The sequence below is a fragment of the Propithecus coquereli genome, unplaced genomic scaffold (genome assembly GCF_000956105.1).
Source record: "Propithecus coquereli isolate 6110/MARCELLA unplaced genomic scaffold, Pcoq_1.0 Scaffold108, whole genome shotgun sequence".
Taxonomy (NCBI): Eukaryota; Metazoa; Chordata; class Mammalia; order Primates; family Indriidae; genus Propithecus; species Propithecus coquereli.
The window spans coordinates 3,498,444-3,516,792 of record NW_012134747.1 but is presented as its reverse complement, the minus strand read 5'-3'; the positions used below and the strand labels follow the sequence as shown (position 1 = coordinate 3,516,792).

Below are 18,349 nucleotides of genomic sequence, written 5' to 3'. Positions count from 1 at the left end.
GGCTGCCACAGCCTCTGAAGCCGCAGGCCACCGGGTGTCCTCTTTTTGACGGGGACGGAAGTTCACCAGCTCCTGGGCTTTAAAACTATTTGCTGTGACTTTTAGGACAGGCCCCACCAGTGCATACATTATTAAGCCTTAAACAATTGCCTAGAAAACGTATCCTAGATTTGACCTCTTCACGGTTCTCCTGCTACAGCCCCAGCCCAGCCTGCCGCTGCCACTTCTGCCTGGGCTCACTGCTTCGCCCTGTGGTCCCCACTTCGTGGTGTCCTGAGCATTTTTGATAACCTTTCTCACTCTGAGAGGGGTCATGTCACGCCCCTGAGTGAAACCCTCCAACAACGTCTGATTCCCATGTGGTCTGGGAATAAAATCCATGCGCCTTGTGTGTCCTGAACACGCCTCCATCCTTGTCCCCCTCCCCTTCCCCTTCCTTCTCTCCTCCCCAGCCACGGGTCTCCCTGCCCCGTGGGACTTGCCCAGGTGGCCTGCTTTGGGCCTTTGCACTGAGGGCTCTTTTGCTCTGAATCCCTTCTCCGGCTCTTCCGAGGCTGCTGCTTTTTTATCATCCAGATCTCAGCGCCTCCTCCCCGAGGCGTCTTCTGACCACCTTCAGCAAAGCAGCTCCATCTCCCATCCCCGTTACTCTCATGTAGTTGATTCTCAAGCCTGGCTGCTCAGGAGAATCATTTGGGAGGTTTAAAAAAAAAAAAAAATGAATGAGCGTTTGGGTCTCCTCAGGCCAATAAAATAGAATCTCTGGGGCTGAGAAGCACTACTCTAATGCATTCCCATATTTTATCCTACACAGCGTTTATCTGATTCTGGAATTATCTTTATATTTGTGTTCATTATCTCCCTCCTCCCCCATTGTAGTTCTTCGAGGTCACAGATTCTGTCCATTTCACAGTATCTAACTCAGTGCCTAGGGCATGGCGTGGCATACAGTAGGTGCAGGGTACAGATTTGCTTGGTCGCCTGAACAATGTGTGTTTGCAGGGCAAATAGGAGGGAAAGAGAAGAGCTGTAAAAGCCAAAAAGCTATTACAAGGTATTAAAATCATGGAGACCAAAGCTCTTTTGATAAACTGGTGATCATAAGAGAGTCTAGCTCTGAATTTTTTTTTTTAATACCCACAGATACTTGAACTCAGGTGGTCTGATGGTTAGAACCATATCTTTGGAGTTAGATTTTACTTTTTTCTCTGCCATTAACCCTGGACAATTGCTTGGCTTCTGTTCTGACACACAGAAGAGGGTTATAAGGAGAAGTTATTTTTGTGAAGCACCCTTGTGGTTAGGAACCTTGAGTAAAAGTGGTAATTGGATTTTGATACGGTACATTGTCTGCAGCCAAACCTCCTGCAGTATGAATAGACCAGATCCTATGTGCAGTTGCTTAAACTCAGAGCCACAGAGTTGGCGTGGAGATAGGAGCCTGGTGGGAGACGAAAGGGACCACATGGGGTCTGAGCCACTGCTGAGTGAGAATAGGCAACAGCAGGGAGGGAGGAGCTGGAGGCTACCCCCTTCCTTAACCAGCAGTTAACGTCCTTTGTTTCTTTTTTCAATTGTGCCTCCCTCCCTAATCGTGTGCCCCCCCACCCCCATCTCTTACTGAGCCCCTCTGTCACTATGCAAGTTTAGGTCCTTGCTATTTTTTTGTTTCATATGAATTTTTATTTTTTTCTTATTATAAAAATAATACAGTATGGGTATTATTGAAAAGATTAGAAAACAGGAGCAAGCAAAAAGAAAAAAATACCTACATTCCTAATAATTTAATCACCTAGAGATATCCACTGCTAACATTTTGGTGTGCAGTCCTTCTCATTTTATGTGTGTGTAAAATATTATTTTTGTCCATTTTTAACAAAATGGAATAGTTTTCTACATACCTTTATGTAAGTGATTTTTTTTACTTAATATCATGGATTTGTTTATAACAGTTTTTAGTGGTTAAACAGTATCCTATATATGAATGTTCCTTTATTTAATCAGTCACATATTGCTATTGAGGTTGTTTTCACTTTTTTCACTACTGCCAGCAATACTGGATGAACATCCCTATAGATAATAGTGTGCACACATTCATTAATTATTTCTTACTGTTAACTCCTAGAAGTGGAATTGTGGCATGTCAAGGAGTAAAGAGATTCTTGCTCAGTTGTCAAACTATCCTCCGGAGATGCAGCACCGCATCCTCCAGCCCCTGGCATAGGACCCTTCCTGCTCACTCGGGCCTTACTGGCTCTTCCCTGGATTCTACCAACACGTTTCCCCAACTGTAGTCTCTCCTCCTTCCAGCTCATTTAACACTCCTTTCCAGATTAAATGTTCTGAAGGACAAATTGATCATGTCATTAAAAAATTTCAAACCTGGGCCCTCCTGGGCCTTTGTGACCAGAACGTGAGCACCATATCTTCCATTGCATTTGTTTTCTAGCACATCTGCACTGCTTAGGGCTCCTCATCTGTGGTCTTCCTTCCTTGGTTCCTGGCTTACCTTCTGCCTCTCTGGTCCACCAGTTTGGGGAGCAGAGATAGCGCTTTTTATCTGTGTACTCCCAGCACTGGTCTCTGCCCAGCACACAGTAAGCACTGAAGCCAGACTGCAGTTGCAGTTGGTGGGCCCTCCTTCCCCCGGCCCCATCTTTGTTGGTCACATCTTCCCTCTACTGCAAGATGGATGTTCTTTGTTCCTTTGGTTGTATCTTCCCTCTATACCAAGACTGATCCTGTGTTTCACTGATCACATCTTTCCTCTGATGTCATATGTTCCTAATTTCAGTAAGACTTTTTCCATTTTTCTCCTTTCTCTCAATATGACAATAATCTTTCCCTCCTCTGAATTCCTTGAGTAATTTATCTCTAGTTCTCTTATATTACCATTTTTCCATAATATCATAGTTTTCAGTCTTTATTCTCTATTGTATTTTGAGTATCTCTAGGCTAAGAGCTGTCCCTTGAAAAGTTGGGGGTGGGGATGAGGCGGGACTTAAAGTTATGCCATGATAAAGAAGCACCATCACCGTTTTGGTGTATATCCTTCTAGTATCTTTCTCTGTGTGTGATAGATACATAATCTGTACATTGTCATAAGCATAGTGTACAGATGTAATCCACTTTTTTCGTCTTTGGCTCAGTATTTTGTAATAGTGTGCAGCTTTTTGGCTGTTTTGCCTGGACTTTGAAGGATTTATACAGTTGCCGCTGTCATAAATGGCTTCCAAATGGAGCACAGCAGCTCTAGTGGTTTATAAAAAAAAATGGCTGACTTAAAAAAATCTCTAGTAGCATCAGAACCATGAAACAGAATAATTAGAAACCTACTGTCCCATAATCTCTGAGCAGTGGAGGCCTATGAAAACATGACTTCTGTATTTGCTTCCATGTTAGCTGACCCATGTTGTATTAGTTCCTGCAAGTGCTTTCTGGTGTCAATTGCCACTCCTTAGATCTAGTCATGGAGTTAACCAGAGCTGTGTGATTAGTTTTAAAGGGCATCTAACATTGTCAAAGAAGTTTTGGGAGTTAGGAGTGGAAAAGGAACTAAATGAGCTCACCAGCCAGGTCTGAACTTGATTAAGCTTGTATTCTTTGTTGTAACTTATGTTAATACCCATTAAATCTGTAAAGCAAGACTGAAGCACTGTTTATACAAAAATATTTATAAACGTCTTTAGGTATCATGCTGTAAATGAATATAGTACTATATAATTATTCTGATAGCCTTCTAGTCAGATTATCTCAAAAATCCAAAATGATCTTGGTGAACAGTAATACATTATGATTTCATGGTTCATCTGTATACCTCCTACATAGATGTATAATACTTGTATCTAATAGGATTACCAAATTACATACTTTTTGGTATCAGTAACATGCCTAAAATACCGGAATATTTATTGGCAGTCATGGTTATGAAACATTGGCATTGCCAGGCAAGGATTTCTTCATACACATGTATATGTGGACTCTGGGTCTCTCATACTGTTTTGAGAGTGGTAAGACGCTCTTTCTGTTGTATTTAAGCCTTTTTTTATTCAGACCATATAACAAAAAGTGTCCCCTTGTCTAGGTAACACACAATGTGATTCTCTTTTAACTAACCTAAGGTCTGTGCAGGGGTAATTAAGTAAATACGATTGTTTTGTGCATGAACAAAGTGCCAGCAGGTTACCCTGGTGAACAGCACAGGTAGCTGTGTGGTCAGGGGTTCCTGCTCAGCAGAGCAGCGTGATGTCAGGAGCCGTGGTGACGGGGAGCAGGCGATCAGAAACACATTTATCCTCTGCCCTGCTGCAGGAGTCTAGAGTGGCGTCCCTGAGGGTGAGTTCCTCGAGGCCTGCCTTTATTAAAGCATTTCTTAAGAGGATAATGAAATATCCCTAAATGAAATACTCATGGGCAGTTTCATTCACAGCTTTAAGTAACTTTTCTTCAAAAACTCCCAGATCTGTGCTTCCAATCTTGGCCTCCGTATTAGTTTCCTCAGGCTGCTATAACAAAGTACTGTGCCGCAAACTGGGTGGCTTAAGAAACAGAAGCTTACCATCCCAAGTTCTGGAGGCTAGACGTCCCACTGAAGGCGTAGGCAGCATTGTTTCTCTCCGAGGGCCATGAGGGAGAATCTGTTCCATGCCTCTTGCTGACCTACTGGAGGGTTGCTGGCAATGGTTGTTGTTCCTTGGCTTGCAGAAGCATCACCCTGATCTCTGCCTTCATCGTTGTGTGGTTTTCTCCGCCTTCATCGTTGTGTGGTTTTCTCCGCCTTCATCGTTGTGTAGTTTTCTCCGCATGTGCATGCCTGTGTCCAAATTTCCCTCTCGTATAAAGACTCTAGTCCTATTGGATTAGGTGCCTACCCTACTTCAGTATGACCCCATCTTAACTGGTGACATTTGCAACCACCCTATTTCTCAGAAAGTCACATTCTGAGGTACGGGGGGTTGGAGTGGGGGGCACAGTTCAGCCCACGCCAGAATCTCCCCTGAGTTCCACTCAGTCTCTTTTGGCTTCCGCCTGGGAACCATTTCCATGTCCTGCTGGTACCTCAGATTTAACCCAGAGTGGGTCACATTCTCCCACAATTCTCTTCTCTCCATTTTTCCCCTCCTTTTTTATTTTCTTTTTTCTTCTTTATCTTTGGTGGTGGTATCATCATCCTTTCCACTGATCTGAGTTGGAAGTCTTGGCAGCCTCCTGGCCTCTGTCCTTGCCCTCAGCCAGGAACATCCAGTCCTGACCACGTTTTGTCATTTCTGGCTCAACTGTATTTCTCTAGCCTTTCGTTGGTTTTCATTCCTAGGGCTCCCACTCTGGCGTAGACCCCTGCGATGCCTAGCTGTCAGGCTGTCCCTTACACCTCATCTCTCCTTTAAATTCATCTTCCACACCAGTTCTTTTTCTAAAACAAAGATTTGAACCTGACGTTTATTAATCCAAAACCTTGAGTGACTTCTCATTGCCTGCAGAAAAAAAATCAAGATTCTGTTGCTTCGCTTTGAGGTCCCCCACAGGTGGCTGACATCCAGCCCACACCAATCCCTGCTCCTCATGAACTGCTGGATAAAGACTGGTGACTCCTGCATCCTCCAACCACAGCACGTCCATTTTCTATGGCTCACCTCTGTACTTTGCTCTGCCGTTTCCCTAGTATGCAGTGTTCTTTACCCTTCCTTCCTCTGTGCATCTTCCCATACCAGTTGGAATTCTTCCCAGGTCAAATGGACACCAGGACACTTGGTTTTTAGGCCAAAATGCCAGAAGCCAATCGTTTCACCTTACCCAAATCACTATTTTTTTCTAGCTTCAGTTTGCTCAAAAGTAAAACGAGTAGATTGAAGTAGATGATCTTCCAAGATCTGTTCAACTTGGAAATTTCTTCAGATGCCACGCCTTCATGAAGCTGTCCCCAGGCAGCTGTCCAGGCAGAACAAATCATTCCTTCCTTTGTGCCCCGAGTGCCTTATTTTTTCTTTCACTTTTGACACTCGGCTCTTGCGTTCGAGAGGTTATGTATGTTGAGCTCTTTTGAGTTCAGCCAGGAAGAGCTGACTCATGTGTGCTTCCCTCCTATCCCCACCTTGCCCTGGTTTTGCTTACACACAGATCCTCCGTGAGAGAGACTGCAGGAGAGGCTGAAACGTCCGCAGCAAGTACTGTCCTGAAACACGTGCTGTGCCTGGATAGTCCCAGGCATTCAGAAGGACCTGTTTTATATGGTGCATAATACAGAGATATCATATTTGTATTTCTTTGTGGCATTATTGTAATCCAGTGACGGTCTGAGAAGTAGCTAAATTAACTTCGTAACACATTGTATAAAAATGTGTTCCCTTTAAGATGTAGAAGTAACTAAGTGTTCTGTGAAACATATGAAAAACATTCCTATTTTCTTCCTCCCTCCCTGTCCTCCAGAGACTTGGAGTATCTCAATGTATCATTGAAGTATTTGGACTTTTAAAATACAAAAGTGGCAAAAAGACATTTCTAGGAAAGCTTTTATGGACCGAATATCTTTGGCCTGTTGTGCTCTTCCTAAAGTGTAGATTTGATCACACTGTGACCTCCCTCAGAAACACTCAGTTACTCCTTTTCTCTAGAGAAGGATGACCAGGCCCTTTTCTTGCTGTGAGGCCATCTCTGGCCCTATATTTCTAATCGCATTTCACAGTGTTCTCTTTATACCCTCCACTGCCAGACAAAATCAGTTACTCTTCATTTTCCTTGTGCACTGCTTAGCTTTCTACACCTGCCCTTCTGCCTGCAGTGTCCTCCTGTCTACACCCATTACTGCATACCTGAATTTTACTCATTTTTAAAGGCCCGGCTCAAATTCCATTTCTGCCACAATGCCTTCTTTGATTTTTACCAGAATTCTGCTATGATTGTGTTAGTCCTTGTCTTAAGATTTGTCTGTCCATTCTGCTATGATTGTGTTAGTCCTTGTCTTAAGATTTGTCTGTCCTCTATACTGCAATTTCTGGACTAAATCTATCTGCCTTACCAGACTAGAAATTCCTTGGAGTCACACTTCATGTCTGATTTATCTGTATTTTCCCCTGTAACATCCCTCGTTCAATTCACATGTGGTCAGGAGATGTCAGTAATGAATGAATACCTGTGGACCATTTTTACATGGTGTGCAAAGTTATTAACGAATAACAAAGCTGTTCTATTTTGCTGTTGCGCGATCACATCTTAGTCTAAAATATCTAAATTTTAATTATAGAACCCAACAGCATGCCTGAAGGAAGATTGAAACATACATGTTGGATAAAAGTTACATTTGAAATTATAATGCATTTACTGTGTCACCATATGGTCTTTAGAGTCTGCAGATTGTGATTTCAGTCCACTATATACAAAAGGAAATACTAAGTGCTTATAAATGTTTCTGGGTTTGAATTTTATTTTTTGGCAATGACATCTTATTTTTTCCCTCAGTGTATGTTTGTATATGCTTTGATTTTCCACAAGCTACTGACTTTATGCTTTGTGCTTGTTTTGTGTTGCAGATTAATATCCTTTCAAGAATTTGTAGCATTTGAATCTGTCCTGTGTGCCCCAGATGCTTTGTTTATGGTAGCCTTTCAGCTGTTTGACAAAGCTGGCAAAGGAGAAGTTACTTTTGGTAAGGAGCGTGACTATTGTGTGCGTATCTGTGCAAGTGTGGGCTTGTGTGAGCATTTTTTTTTTCCAGGAATGAAATGAAGTGTATGCAAATGCTTTTAAGAAATTAGCATATCCCTTTTTAAACAGATAACCTCAGTGTTCTGGGGCTCCAATCAGGTCTTCCTAGTTAAGAAAATACATTTCTGGCTGAGTAGTTTTGACACTTCTGGTTTAGTTTTAAGGTGGGGGAGAATGTGGCATGACTCCTCACAGAGTCATAGAACGTGAGAGCCACACGAGACTTCTATTCCTTCCGTTCACCGTCAGTAGTGTTATCCAGTGATACAACAGAACAAAGAGGCTAATACGCTGCCTAGGAATGGAGTTACTCATGCACCCAATACAAGTTGTCCTCATGGAATCCTTTGTGGCCAGAGGCATTGCAAAAGATGCTGGTGCAGAATGGCACCTGCAGGACCTTGTTCTTGTAAGCAGCACACGCGTGCGCGCGCGCACACACACACAAAACACACACACACTGCTGTTGGCAGTGCCTTCTCTGCTGCTGCCTTCTTTATTTTGAAAGGCAGAAACGTCTTCACGGGGATTAGCTACAAAGCTCCAGAAAACCCCAAAATCTTTTAAGTACTTAGAAGAAAAGGAAGACCAGAAAGTGGTGGGGCAGTGGTAAGTTCTTTTTAAAAAATAAACTGGATGCAGAAAACAGATTTGACAGAAAGCACCATGTTTCCCCTGGACTGCGTGGTGTCCAGCATATGTTGTTTGTGCATGTGAACCTGCGACACAGCATTGCCCATGAAGAATTTTGGAGCCCTTCGGGCATGTGGCTTATGCTTTCATGGGATATGGCCAATGTGCCCATTTTGAATGTCTTTATTCACAGTTTCAAATTCATTAAAACCTTTGAGGCTTGTCTCGTTTGAAGTGTTGTGGGAAATATTCAGACGTGGGAAAAATATAGATGGTATAAGAGAACATAGGTTCTGGAATCAAAGATTTAGCCCCTTCCAACTCTGCCACTTTTGTCTCTGAGCCAAGTTAATTGTCCTCCCAAGTCCTCATTTTCCTTATCAGAAAATGAAGATAATAACCACAAAAAGTATAGATTTACTATCCCAACCTTCCCCCTTCCCTCATTCCTTCATGCTCATTTGACATGACAGAGTTATTTAAGGTTAGATCATCTTGGGCAAAGGCAAACAATTATGTACTTGCCTGGTTTTGTTTCTAGAAGCTTAGATGCTTTTCATTAACACTTCATGAGTATTATTTAATATTTCAAAATCCTTAGGTCAACTTTATTTCCTTTTCCATCACCTCATTCCTCTTAGCACCACTGCAACCACAAGTTTTCAGTGGAACACCAATTTTAAAAATGGTGTTAAAATTTTCCCGTAATAAGTGAGCAGCTAGCTCATGGTGGCACTGATTTACACACTGGAAGTCAGTGTGATCACAGTGTTGTGATAGCATTTCCTTGGAATGAACAAAGAAATGCCTGTGAGGGCTGATGTGGTCAGCACAGGTGTGTTCTCTCTTGTCTTCCTACTTTCTCCAGCAAGTCTGCATGGAGAGTTGGGTTGGAGCTGGAAGAAGTGAGGAATGGGCTGCGGATGTTTCCCTTGGTTTCTGATCAGTCTTTTCTTCATGGGTGTGAAGTGGCAAGGGATGTGGGTGACCGAGCCTCACCACTGGTCCTGGTGGAGGAACCAAACAGGAGCCTTTACCAGTGTAGGCGGAGGTGTGTGTGTGTTAGTGCGATTAAAAGAAAAGGGCACTGGGAGGCCGAGGCGGGGGGATCGTGTGAGCTCAGGAGTTCAAGACCAGCCTGAGCAAGAGCGAGACCCCGTCTATACTAAAAATAGAAAGAAATTAGCTGGACAAGTAAAAATATACAGAAAAAATTAGCCGGGCGTGGTGGCGCGTGCCTGTAGTCCCAGCTACTCAGGAGGCTGAGGCAGTAGGATTGCTTGAGCCCAGGAGTTTGAGGTTGCTGTGATCTGGGCTGATGCCACGGCACTCTAGCCCAGGCAACAGAACGAGGCTCTGTCTCAAAAAAAAAAAGAAAGAAAGAAAAGGACAGGAGAAGTAGGATGTAGGAAATGAGTCATCTGTGAATTGTAGAAAGTACAGTGGCGTGGGAATTGTTTCTGCTGCTTACTAGCTGTGTGTTGATGGATAAGTCATTTCAACTTTCTGAGCTTTATTTTCCTCATCTATAAAATCAGAGTAGTACCTACCTTACAAGACTATGTTAGGATTAAAAGATCTACTGCATATAAAAACATTGTCTGGAAAACAAAAGCCTTTATAAAAATACTACTACTAAAAGAAATAGCCTAAGAGGAGAAAAGATTTTCTCTTTCTTCTTTTCTTTTTTCTTTTTCTGGGAAGCTCTTTATTTTTAACTTGCACTATAACCACTGGCCCATTAGCCAGTAATTTACTTGCCATCCGCTGTATGTTGAACAATGTCCCATCTCTCAAGACACAAGAGATTGGAAGCCCCAATTCCAAGGAGCCAATATTCTGGCTATGTCATCGTTCATATGACCATTGTAGAAGAATGTACAATCCCTCTAGCAGCATGCTGCCTCCCACAGTTCATTTATTCTAGGGTGCGCCTGTCTCACAAAACAACAATTTGTTGTATGTGTGTCCTGCATGCATTTATGATGAGCCACTAGGATCCTCATCCCGCGAGTGTCATAAAACGTAGCCTGGGTTTTCTGAGCCATTAATCCCTATGTACGATTAAACTACAAGAGAAATGCATAGTATTATGATACCAAAATGAACATTAGTTTACAAATCAATACCTGACTTGTAACATTTTTCATAGGATAAAGTAGAGTCATCAAATGTAGGTGGCATGGGTATCAGTCCTTTGCCCAAGTAAACAAAATCATAAATGGGTGCAGCAGCTTAAGGAATGTTTTGATAGCAGGTACCTTTAAAAGAAGCTAGCAATAAGTATGTTTTCCAGGAAACTCATCATGGAGTTGAAGACATCAAAACAAACAAACAAACAAACTAGAGTTGGACCAAAAAAGAGGACTTACCTAGTCAGTCCTGGCCTCATAAACCCAAAATCTTTGGAAAATGAAAATCAGATTTATAACCTGGCTGGCTGCCCATATGAGGCTGATATATGTGCAAATGGCCATCTTACCTCTAGTTACTTCTTTAGCTCATTGTAAATCCTTCACCAAAGAATGACCGTTTAGTCTTTCAGAAGGTTGTCCACTTCGATGTGCATCTGTTGGAGGAGTAAACATGGAGTGGTGAGAGAGGTTGGGGGCTCCTTTTTCACTTCCCCGATTGGTTCAGTCAATTTAGATGATGCTAGGGTGAGCATTGTTTTCACACTATGCAGAGGTTCACCTGGGGCCTTCCCATGGGCTGCAGGCAAGGCTGGAGAGTGGCACCTCACGTCCACCACCAGCCTTGCCTTTTATCCGGAGTGAGAGCAGTTACTCTCTTTATCTGTTTACCTATTGGGTTTCCACTTGAGAGTGTGTTTGAAGCAGGGCTTCTGTGACTAAGCTCAGTGTGCACCAGTGTTTGTCAACAAGCTGGTGGTGGTCACACTCCTACCAACACTGATGCTGAGTCTACACCAAACACAAATCAGATGGCACGAGGGGCAGGTAATCAAGTGTCACATTTCAGTGAAACCTCGCCCTGTTTTCTCTGGGCCTTGTTTACATTTACCATATTTTCACGTCTAGATCACTCTGCATTTGCTGCAATGAAAAGATCTTGATTAGGCCAATTTTGTTCCTTTGGTATTTAGTTCCTTATATTCTCCTATTTTGAGGGAAAGCTTATCTCCAGTATTCTTGTTTTCACCGTGTGTTCTTATTTTAATACCCAATGTTTATAAGTAATAAGTGTTTTGAGATATCAATAGGTACACGACAGGATGTTGGTGAGTGGTGAATTCTAGTTAATAATTTGTGATTATATGTGGAGAAGAAAATTGTTCCAAATGTTTTCATTTGCATTTTTAGCCTATTTAATATGACAGTGATTTATTTTTTACTTTTAATTTTTAAAGTATACTTTGAAGTATAGCATACATGCAGAAGAATGCACAAATCATAAGTGTACATCTTGGTGAATAGTTACACAGTGTAAATACCTGTTTATTACAACCCAGATCAGAAAGAGAATGATACCAGCAGTCCAGGGGTCTCTTCTCAGTCACTGGCGCTTGGTCCCTGTGGTAACAACTGACCTTTGTCACCATCAGTTTGTTTTGCCCATTTTTAAACTTAAGTGGAACTATACAGAATGTACTCTTTGGGTCTGGCTTCTTCGGCATGTTACTTCTGAGATTCATCCATGTTGTGTATATTTTTACTTTATTCTTCTTCTTTGCTCTATGGTATTTCATTTTGTGACTCTGTTTTTATTTATCACTTCTATACTGTTGATAGACATTTGGGGCATTTCCAATTTCAGCAACTGCAAATAATGTTCTTTCTACATTGTTTTATATATTTTTTGGCGGGGAGAGTGGTGTGTGTGTAGGCATTTCTATGAGCAGAACTGCCCAGTCATAGAGATGTGTGTATTTAGCTTCTGCAGGTCTTGCCAAACTGTTTTCCGGAGTGGTAGTACCAATTAACACTCACACCATCAGTGTATGAGAAATCCATTTTAAAAATTTTTATTATTCCTTATCTTTGCAAGCACTTATTATTACCAGTCATTTAGTGATATCTCACTGTGTGGCTTTAGTTTGCAATTCCTCAATTACTAATGGGTTGTGCAACTTTTTTTCATATTTATCGGCCATTTGAATATCTTCAGTTGCGTGGTGCCTGTTTTCTGGGTACAAGGCCTCCGTAGGTTGTATGTTTCACAGGTACCTTTACTCTGTGACTTGCACTTTTACTCATTTAGTGAAATCTTAAGGAACATAAGTTCCTAATTTTAATGTAGTACAAATTATCGACGTTTTCTTTTGTAGGTAGTTCTTTTGGGGTCCTGTTTAAGAAATCCTCACTTATCCCCAAATCAGAAAGATAGTCTCCTGTATTATCTTCCAGAAATTTGTTTTCCTTTCAGATTTAGATTTTAGTCTTTCTAGAATTTGTTTATATATTTTTGCATAGTATTAGATGTGTAGGGGTCAAGATTCCACCCTGACCTGTTCCCCCAAGGATATGTAGTGCACCCAGCACCATTTATCAGAAGGGTCTCTCTCTCTTTTCTTTATCGCACTGCAGTGGCGCTGCTATCATAAGTCAAGTGTGGGTCTGTGTCTGAACTCTGGTTTTTTTTCATAGTTGTATATTCTCTGCCAATGCTATACTATCTTAATTAACAACTTTGTAAGTCATATCTGGTAAGTCTTCCACTTTATTCTTTTTCTTTAAGATTATCTTTGGCTATTCCTGGCCCTGTTCATTATCAGAACAATTTTAGAATAAGTTGTTAATTTCCACAGACATCCTACTGGGATTTTGAATTTTAGTGCATTGAATATGTGTATTATCTCTATATATCTATATGTCTACATAGATTTCTTACTCCCCTAGGATTTTTAAAGTATTTAAATAAAAGCTTATTTAGCAACAAATGTTAATCTGCCTGCTGCATCACTGTTTGGAAATTTTGAGTTGGTGAAGAAATAGGCATGGAACATATCCATAAATTTTGAAATAGGAATGGAACATATCCATGTTGTCATCTAACGATGCAATTGCACTCCTGCCATTCTGCAGATAGGACCACTGCTAGTAGGGATCAGTGCTAAGTACTCAAGAAAGAAGGCAGTTGGAATGTGAGCTGAATTTTATATCTCAGATGATGAGTAGGCATTCCATTTTTTGAGTTCATGAATATTTAATAGATTTATTTTATGTCACGATATATTGATGTAATAAATGGAAAGAAACTTCAGAATTCTGTGATTTGGAATGTTACTGATGTTTTCAAACTTTGGTTACCATAGTGGGAGGGAAGGGTGTGCAAATCATGTTGAAGGCAAATAGAGTAAGAAGAAGGAAGAGAAAATATTTGTTGATTGTCTAGTAATTTAACCACAGGAAAGAAATAATAAAGTGCCATTATATTAATTATAGATCTCCATGCTATTATGTGAGGAGATTATAAAGATTTTAATTTATAAAATTTAAGGCCTTGTCTCTTTAAAATGTACATGTTTTAAGTGTCAGCATAGTTTTTTTTTTTCTTTTTTTAAAGTGTTATTGTTTTGCTAGATCACGGGTGGCAAACTTTTTCTGTAAAGGACCAGATAGTAAATGTTTTGGTGCAGTCACTATGGAAAACAGTTGAAGGTTCCAACAAGAAATTAAAAATAGGAAGACCATATGATCAACAATCCCACTTCTGGGTATTTATCCAAAAGAATTGAAATCAGGATCTCAAAGAGATACGAGCACTCTCATGTTTATTACAGCATGATTCGCAATAGCCAAAATGTAGAAACAACTCAATGTCCATTGATGGATGAATGGATAAAGAAAATGTATATACATATAATGAAATCATCTTCAGCCATAAAATAGGAAATCCTGCCACATGCGACCACATGAATGAACCTTGAGGACATCGTGCTAAGCAAAATAAGCCAGTCACAGAAAGACAAATACTACATGATTCCAATTATATGAAGTATCTAAAATAGGCAAATTCATAGAATCAAAGAGTGGTGGCTGCCAGGGGCTGAGGGAGAGGGAATGGGGAGTTGTTAATACTAATCAACAAGCATGACATTTCAGTTAAGCAAGGTAAGAAAGTTCTAGAGACTGCTGTACAACATTATACCTAGAGTTAACAACACTGTTATGTACACCTGGAATCTATTAAGAGGATAGATCTCATCTTAAGTATTCTTACCACAATAAAAAAATTTTTTGGGAAGAGGTGAGAGAATTGGTTTTATATATGTGTGTCTATGTATGTGTGTCTTTGTGTGTGTGTGTGTGTGTGTGTGTGTGTGTGTATGAGATATATGTGGTAGAGGAGGGGACAGAGTGTTCCAGGCAGAAAAAAATGGCCATTGCCTGGATTCTAAGGATAGAATGTGTTTAGTACATTTTAGGGAAAGAGAGAGGAAACAAATAAAAAATATGTAATATGGTGTCAGGATATATTATGTATGATGTAAAGCAGGGCAAGTGAGTAGAAGGGATAGAGACTATCTGAGCAGACCCAGAGGAGTGGCTGAAAGTGGGTAAGTACTGAACTGGCATGATGTGGGCTGTGTGTTCCAGGAAGGGATGGAGCCAGGGGCATCTGGAGGTGACAGCCACTTGGGAAGTGCAGCAACATTCTAGGCAGGGAGCACAGCAGTCCAGCACTCCTGGACTGGAGTCACATCTCTAGACCCAACCAAGGCCATTCCTGAGAGCGCATCTGTATGACTTGGCTCCTGATTGGCTGTGGGGTCAGAGAGGGTCAAAGGAAAGGAAGAAGGACCAGATAGTAGCTACTGGTCTTGTTCTGCTCCCATGACATGCAGTTTTACATGAGAGAAGAAAAGTACCCATCATTTGTGTCTTTAAGTTTATTTGTCACTTACTATATACCAACCTCTAGGCTAAGCGCTTTATATATATGATTTATTATTTAATCCTTATAACTTAGGAGGTCTATATTATTTTAATATGAGGAAATAGGCATGGGGAGGTTAAGTAACTTGGCCACAGTCATGGGGTTGCCTGTGGCAGAGCCTGGAGAGCAGCCTGCTTTTGGCTAGCTGTTATTCACTGTGCCACACTGCCTCCCTCTGGTGGTGTCTATACCCATGCTTGTGGGGTGAGCACTTCATAATCTAGATAGGTGTCATTTAGCCCCTTCTGGTCTCAAGCTATATCAGACATTAGGAGGATTTAATATTTTTTACAAAGAAGTAAAGATCAATAATTAAATGCATGAGTTAAGATTTTGTTTCACTGTGGTAGAAAGTAATTATCAGGAAGAGAATGTATCTAGATTAGAGTTCTCAGTATACATAGCAGGTTGCCTTGGTTACAGCTATGTCTGGGTAACTTGTTGAAATGCACATGATGTGGGCTTTACCCAGAAAAGCTTTATCTTTTTCTTTTTTAATTTTCCCCCCTTTTTTCCTGATCACTAGACCACTAGGGAAGGAAAGCTTTATCTTTCGACATGAACAGAGTTCTGAGAGGAGGGGAGAATCAGAGGGTTGTAAAGAGGGGTGGGGAGGTGCTCTTTGTGCAGGTTGAGGGTAGAGAGGATCCACAGTAGAGGAGACCCGTGATTGAGGGGTGCAGCTTAAGAGACAAGGGCACTTGGGGGAGTGGTTGCCATTTTGTGGGGTACCAACTGCAGCACCCCTGAGCAAGATTTTTTATTTCGTATAAGAGCAATTGGGAGTCACCACAGGCTCTTTGGAGGACAGGAACAGGATCAAGATGATGCTTGGAAGAGATGACTTTTGAATCCATAGAATGGGGCAAAGCCAGAGATGCATGTGCCTGTGGTCATTGTTGGGGCTTCAAGGAGTCCTTGTGAAGCAGGCAGGTGAGCATCCGATTTTGCGAGTGGAGGGGCTGAAAGCTGAGGTTCGAAAGCCTTACAGGTTGATGCATCTGAACAGGTTGATGCAAACACTTTGATTTTATCATGCTTCTTATTTAATGCTGCTAGGGGAGCAAAGCATTTCCATTGTGGGTTTTCAGAAAGAGTGTGTGTGTGGGTGTGTTTAATGAAACTGTTGATCTGAAATGTTTGGCACACATACCAGTGATCAGTCTTACGATGCCTATTTATGACATTAACCCCTCCTACTTATTGATATTTCTTCAGATATCGTAACTGCAGTAGATGACATTAATAGCCTAGCTCAATAGTAATGGGGGACTTGAATCCTGCTTTTGTCTACTGAAAATCACAGTAGGACCCCCTGAAAACTCAAAGTATGTTCTATACCATAGCACCTTCTTAGGTTAAAATCTAAAATTTTTATTTAGATAATGCTATTACATGTTTTTCTCTTCTTTGGAGTTTATTTTTTCATTATAGTGAACAAAATTTCATGCAATATGTTTTATGTGCAATTTTAAAGTTATTCTTGGTATTGTATATGAATGCAACCCAATTTCATTATCCAAGTGTTGTTGGTAGTGATGCTATGTGTTGTGGGAGGTCTGCAGGTTTTAATTGAACTGTAAAGACAGGGTTCTCGACTGTTTGCCTACATAAGTATCGGAGAGTCCATAATGGCTATAGTTATTTGTAATATTTTGTCAAAATGAGCATTTTTTTTCCTGGGGAAAAATTATATAGTTTTAGCTAATCTCAAACGGATTGGTGATCTGCCAAAGACAGAAACTGCTTTTTATAGAGAGGGGCATTTGAACTAGCAGACATGTTAATATAAGACTTTACCAGCATAGCTGTTAAAAATATCAATTGTAAAGTAGTTTGTGAATGACTTGAAAATACAGTGATTATCAGTTTCTGGATGCCTTTTGATTTTGGATATATGAAGAAGTAAAATGTATCAGACAATCCATGTATAGTGCAAGAGACAGACTGGAAAAGACATTTTTCTGTAACTGAAATAAATGTAGAGTAACTAAGGAATTATAGAAAATACAGAAAGAGCTCTTGGTTGACTGGCTAGCAGGGACTCAGAAAGGGAACTGGTTCTGATTTTCATCAAGTCCAGAATAGAAGAAACTAGTCTACACCCCATGTTGTGTTGGGAGGCCTTGGCCGGCTTGCTGCTGCTGCACTGCCAGTTGGCTCGGAGTCCAGAAGAAACTAGTCCAGTCTTGCCCTTTATTGGAAACTACAGTGGCCTTTTGTCCTTTAATCTTCACTATTGAAAGATATTGTAAGTTTTGTTACTTTAGAGTAGTGTTTCCTGTTTATGTTAGCAAGTGGTGTTTGAAAAAGGACTGTCCTGAGAGAGAATTGTCAAGCCTAAAACTTTGAGTTTATTAAGGCTCTTGAGAAGTCTTGCAGAAAAATCAATCTATTTAACTTTGTTTAAACTAGCATTTAGCAAACTTATTGAGACAGATCTTTCTTTTGTGTGTTCTGCTAAACAAAACCCATAGAACTGAGGCAATTTCTAAGCTAGTTAATTCTCTGACATGGATATCGTTGTTTGGAGGGACTTTCTGGGTTCAAGTTAGATTGTGTTCAGGAACACCTGTTATGACGAAAATGAAATTGGTGTACTTTGGGAAAATGAGCAGGCTAGATCACATGAGGATATATGTGGAAACACCTATTTCAGTCACTTTGATTCAGGTTGCAGAAAATGATGAGAGTTAAACACATGGAAATGAGAAGTATTGATGAGTCACCCAAATTTAATATTAAATACAAAGAACTAGAGAAATGGCATTATTCAACTGGAAAGTGGCAAACTTTAGCTCCCTGGAAAGGAAGGTTATTCGTTATCTTTGTAAAGATAGCTGAGGGGAAAAATGGGTAAGAGTAGGAAAGAGCCATTATTTGGGGAAAGTTCTTTGTTAATATTGTGATTTTGGTTTTTCACAAAAATAATGTGTTATTTTAGTGAGAGAAATTTATTGCCCTACAGTAGATTCGATTTTATTTTATGAGGGGGACCTAAGTATATTTTCTTATATTCACTCACATTCTAATAGAGAATATGAATTCCATATAAGAACAGTGTGAGTTTTGAAAGTAAGTTACCTCAACCTTAATAAGAATTATGGCATGCCTG

The 18,349-nt window shown here is 40.7% G+C and overlaps 1 protein-coding gene across 2 annotated transcripts in view; it reads left to right on the top strand.

Moving 5' to 3' along the window:
• The window catches only part of SLC25A13 (solute carrier family 25 (aspartate/glutamate carrier), member 13), a 172,535-nt gene that overhangs the window by 57,743 nt on the left and 96,443 nt on the right, over positions 1-18,349 (top strand). For both annotated transcript variants that reach the window (XM_012647814.1, XM_012647822.1), the window contains exon 4: positions 7,527-7,642. In XM_012647814.1, coding sequence (XP_012503268.1) covers positions 7,527-7,642 — 116 coding nt within the window. The remainder of the gene's footprint in view (positions 1-7,526; positions 7,643-18,349) is intronic.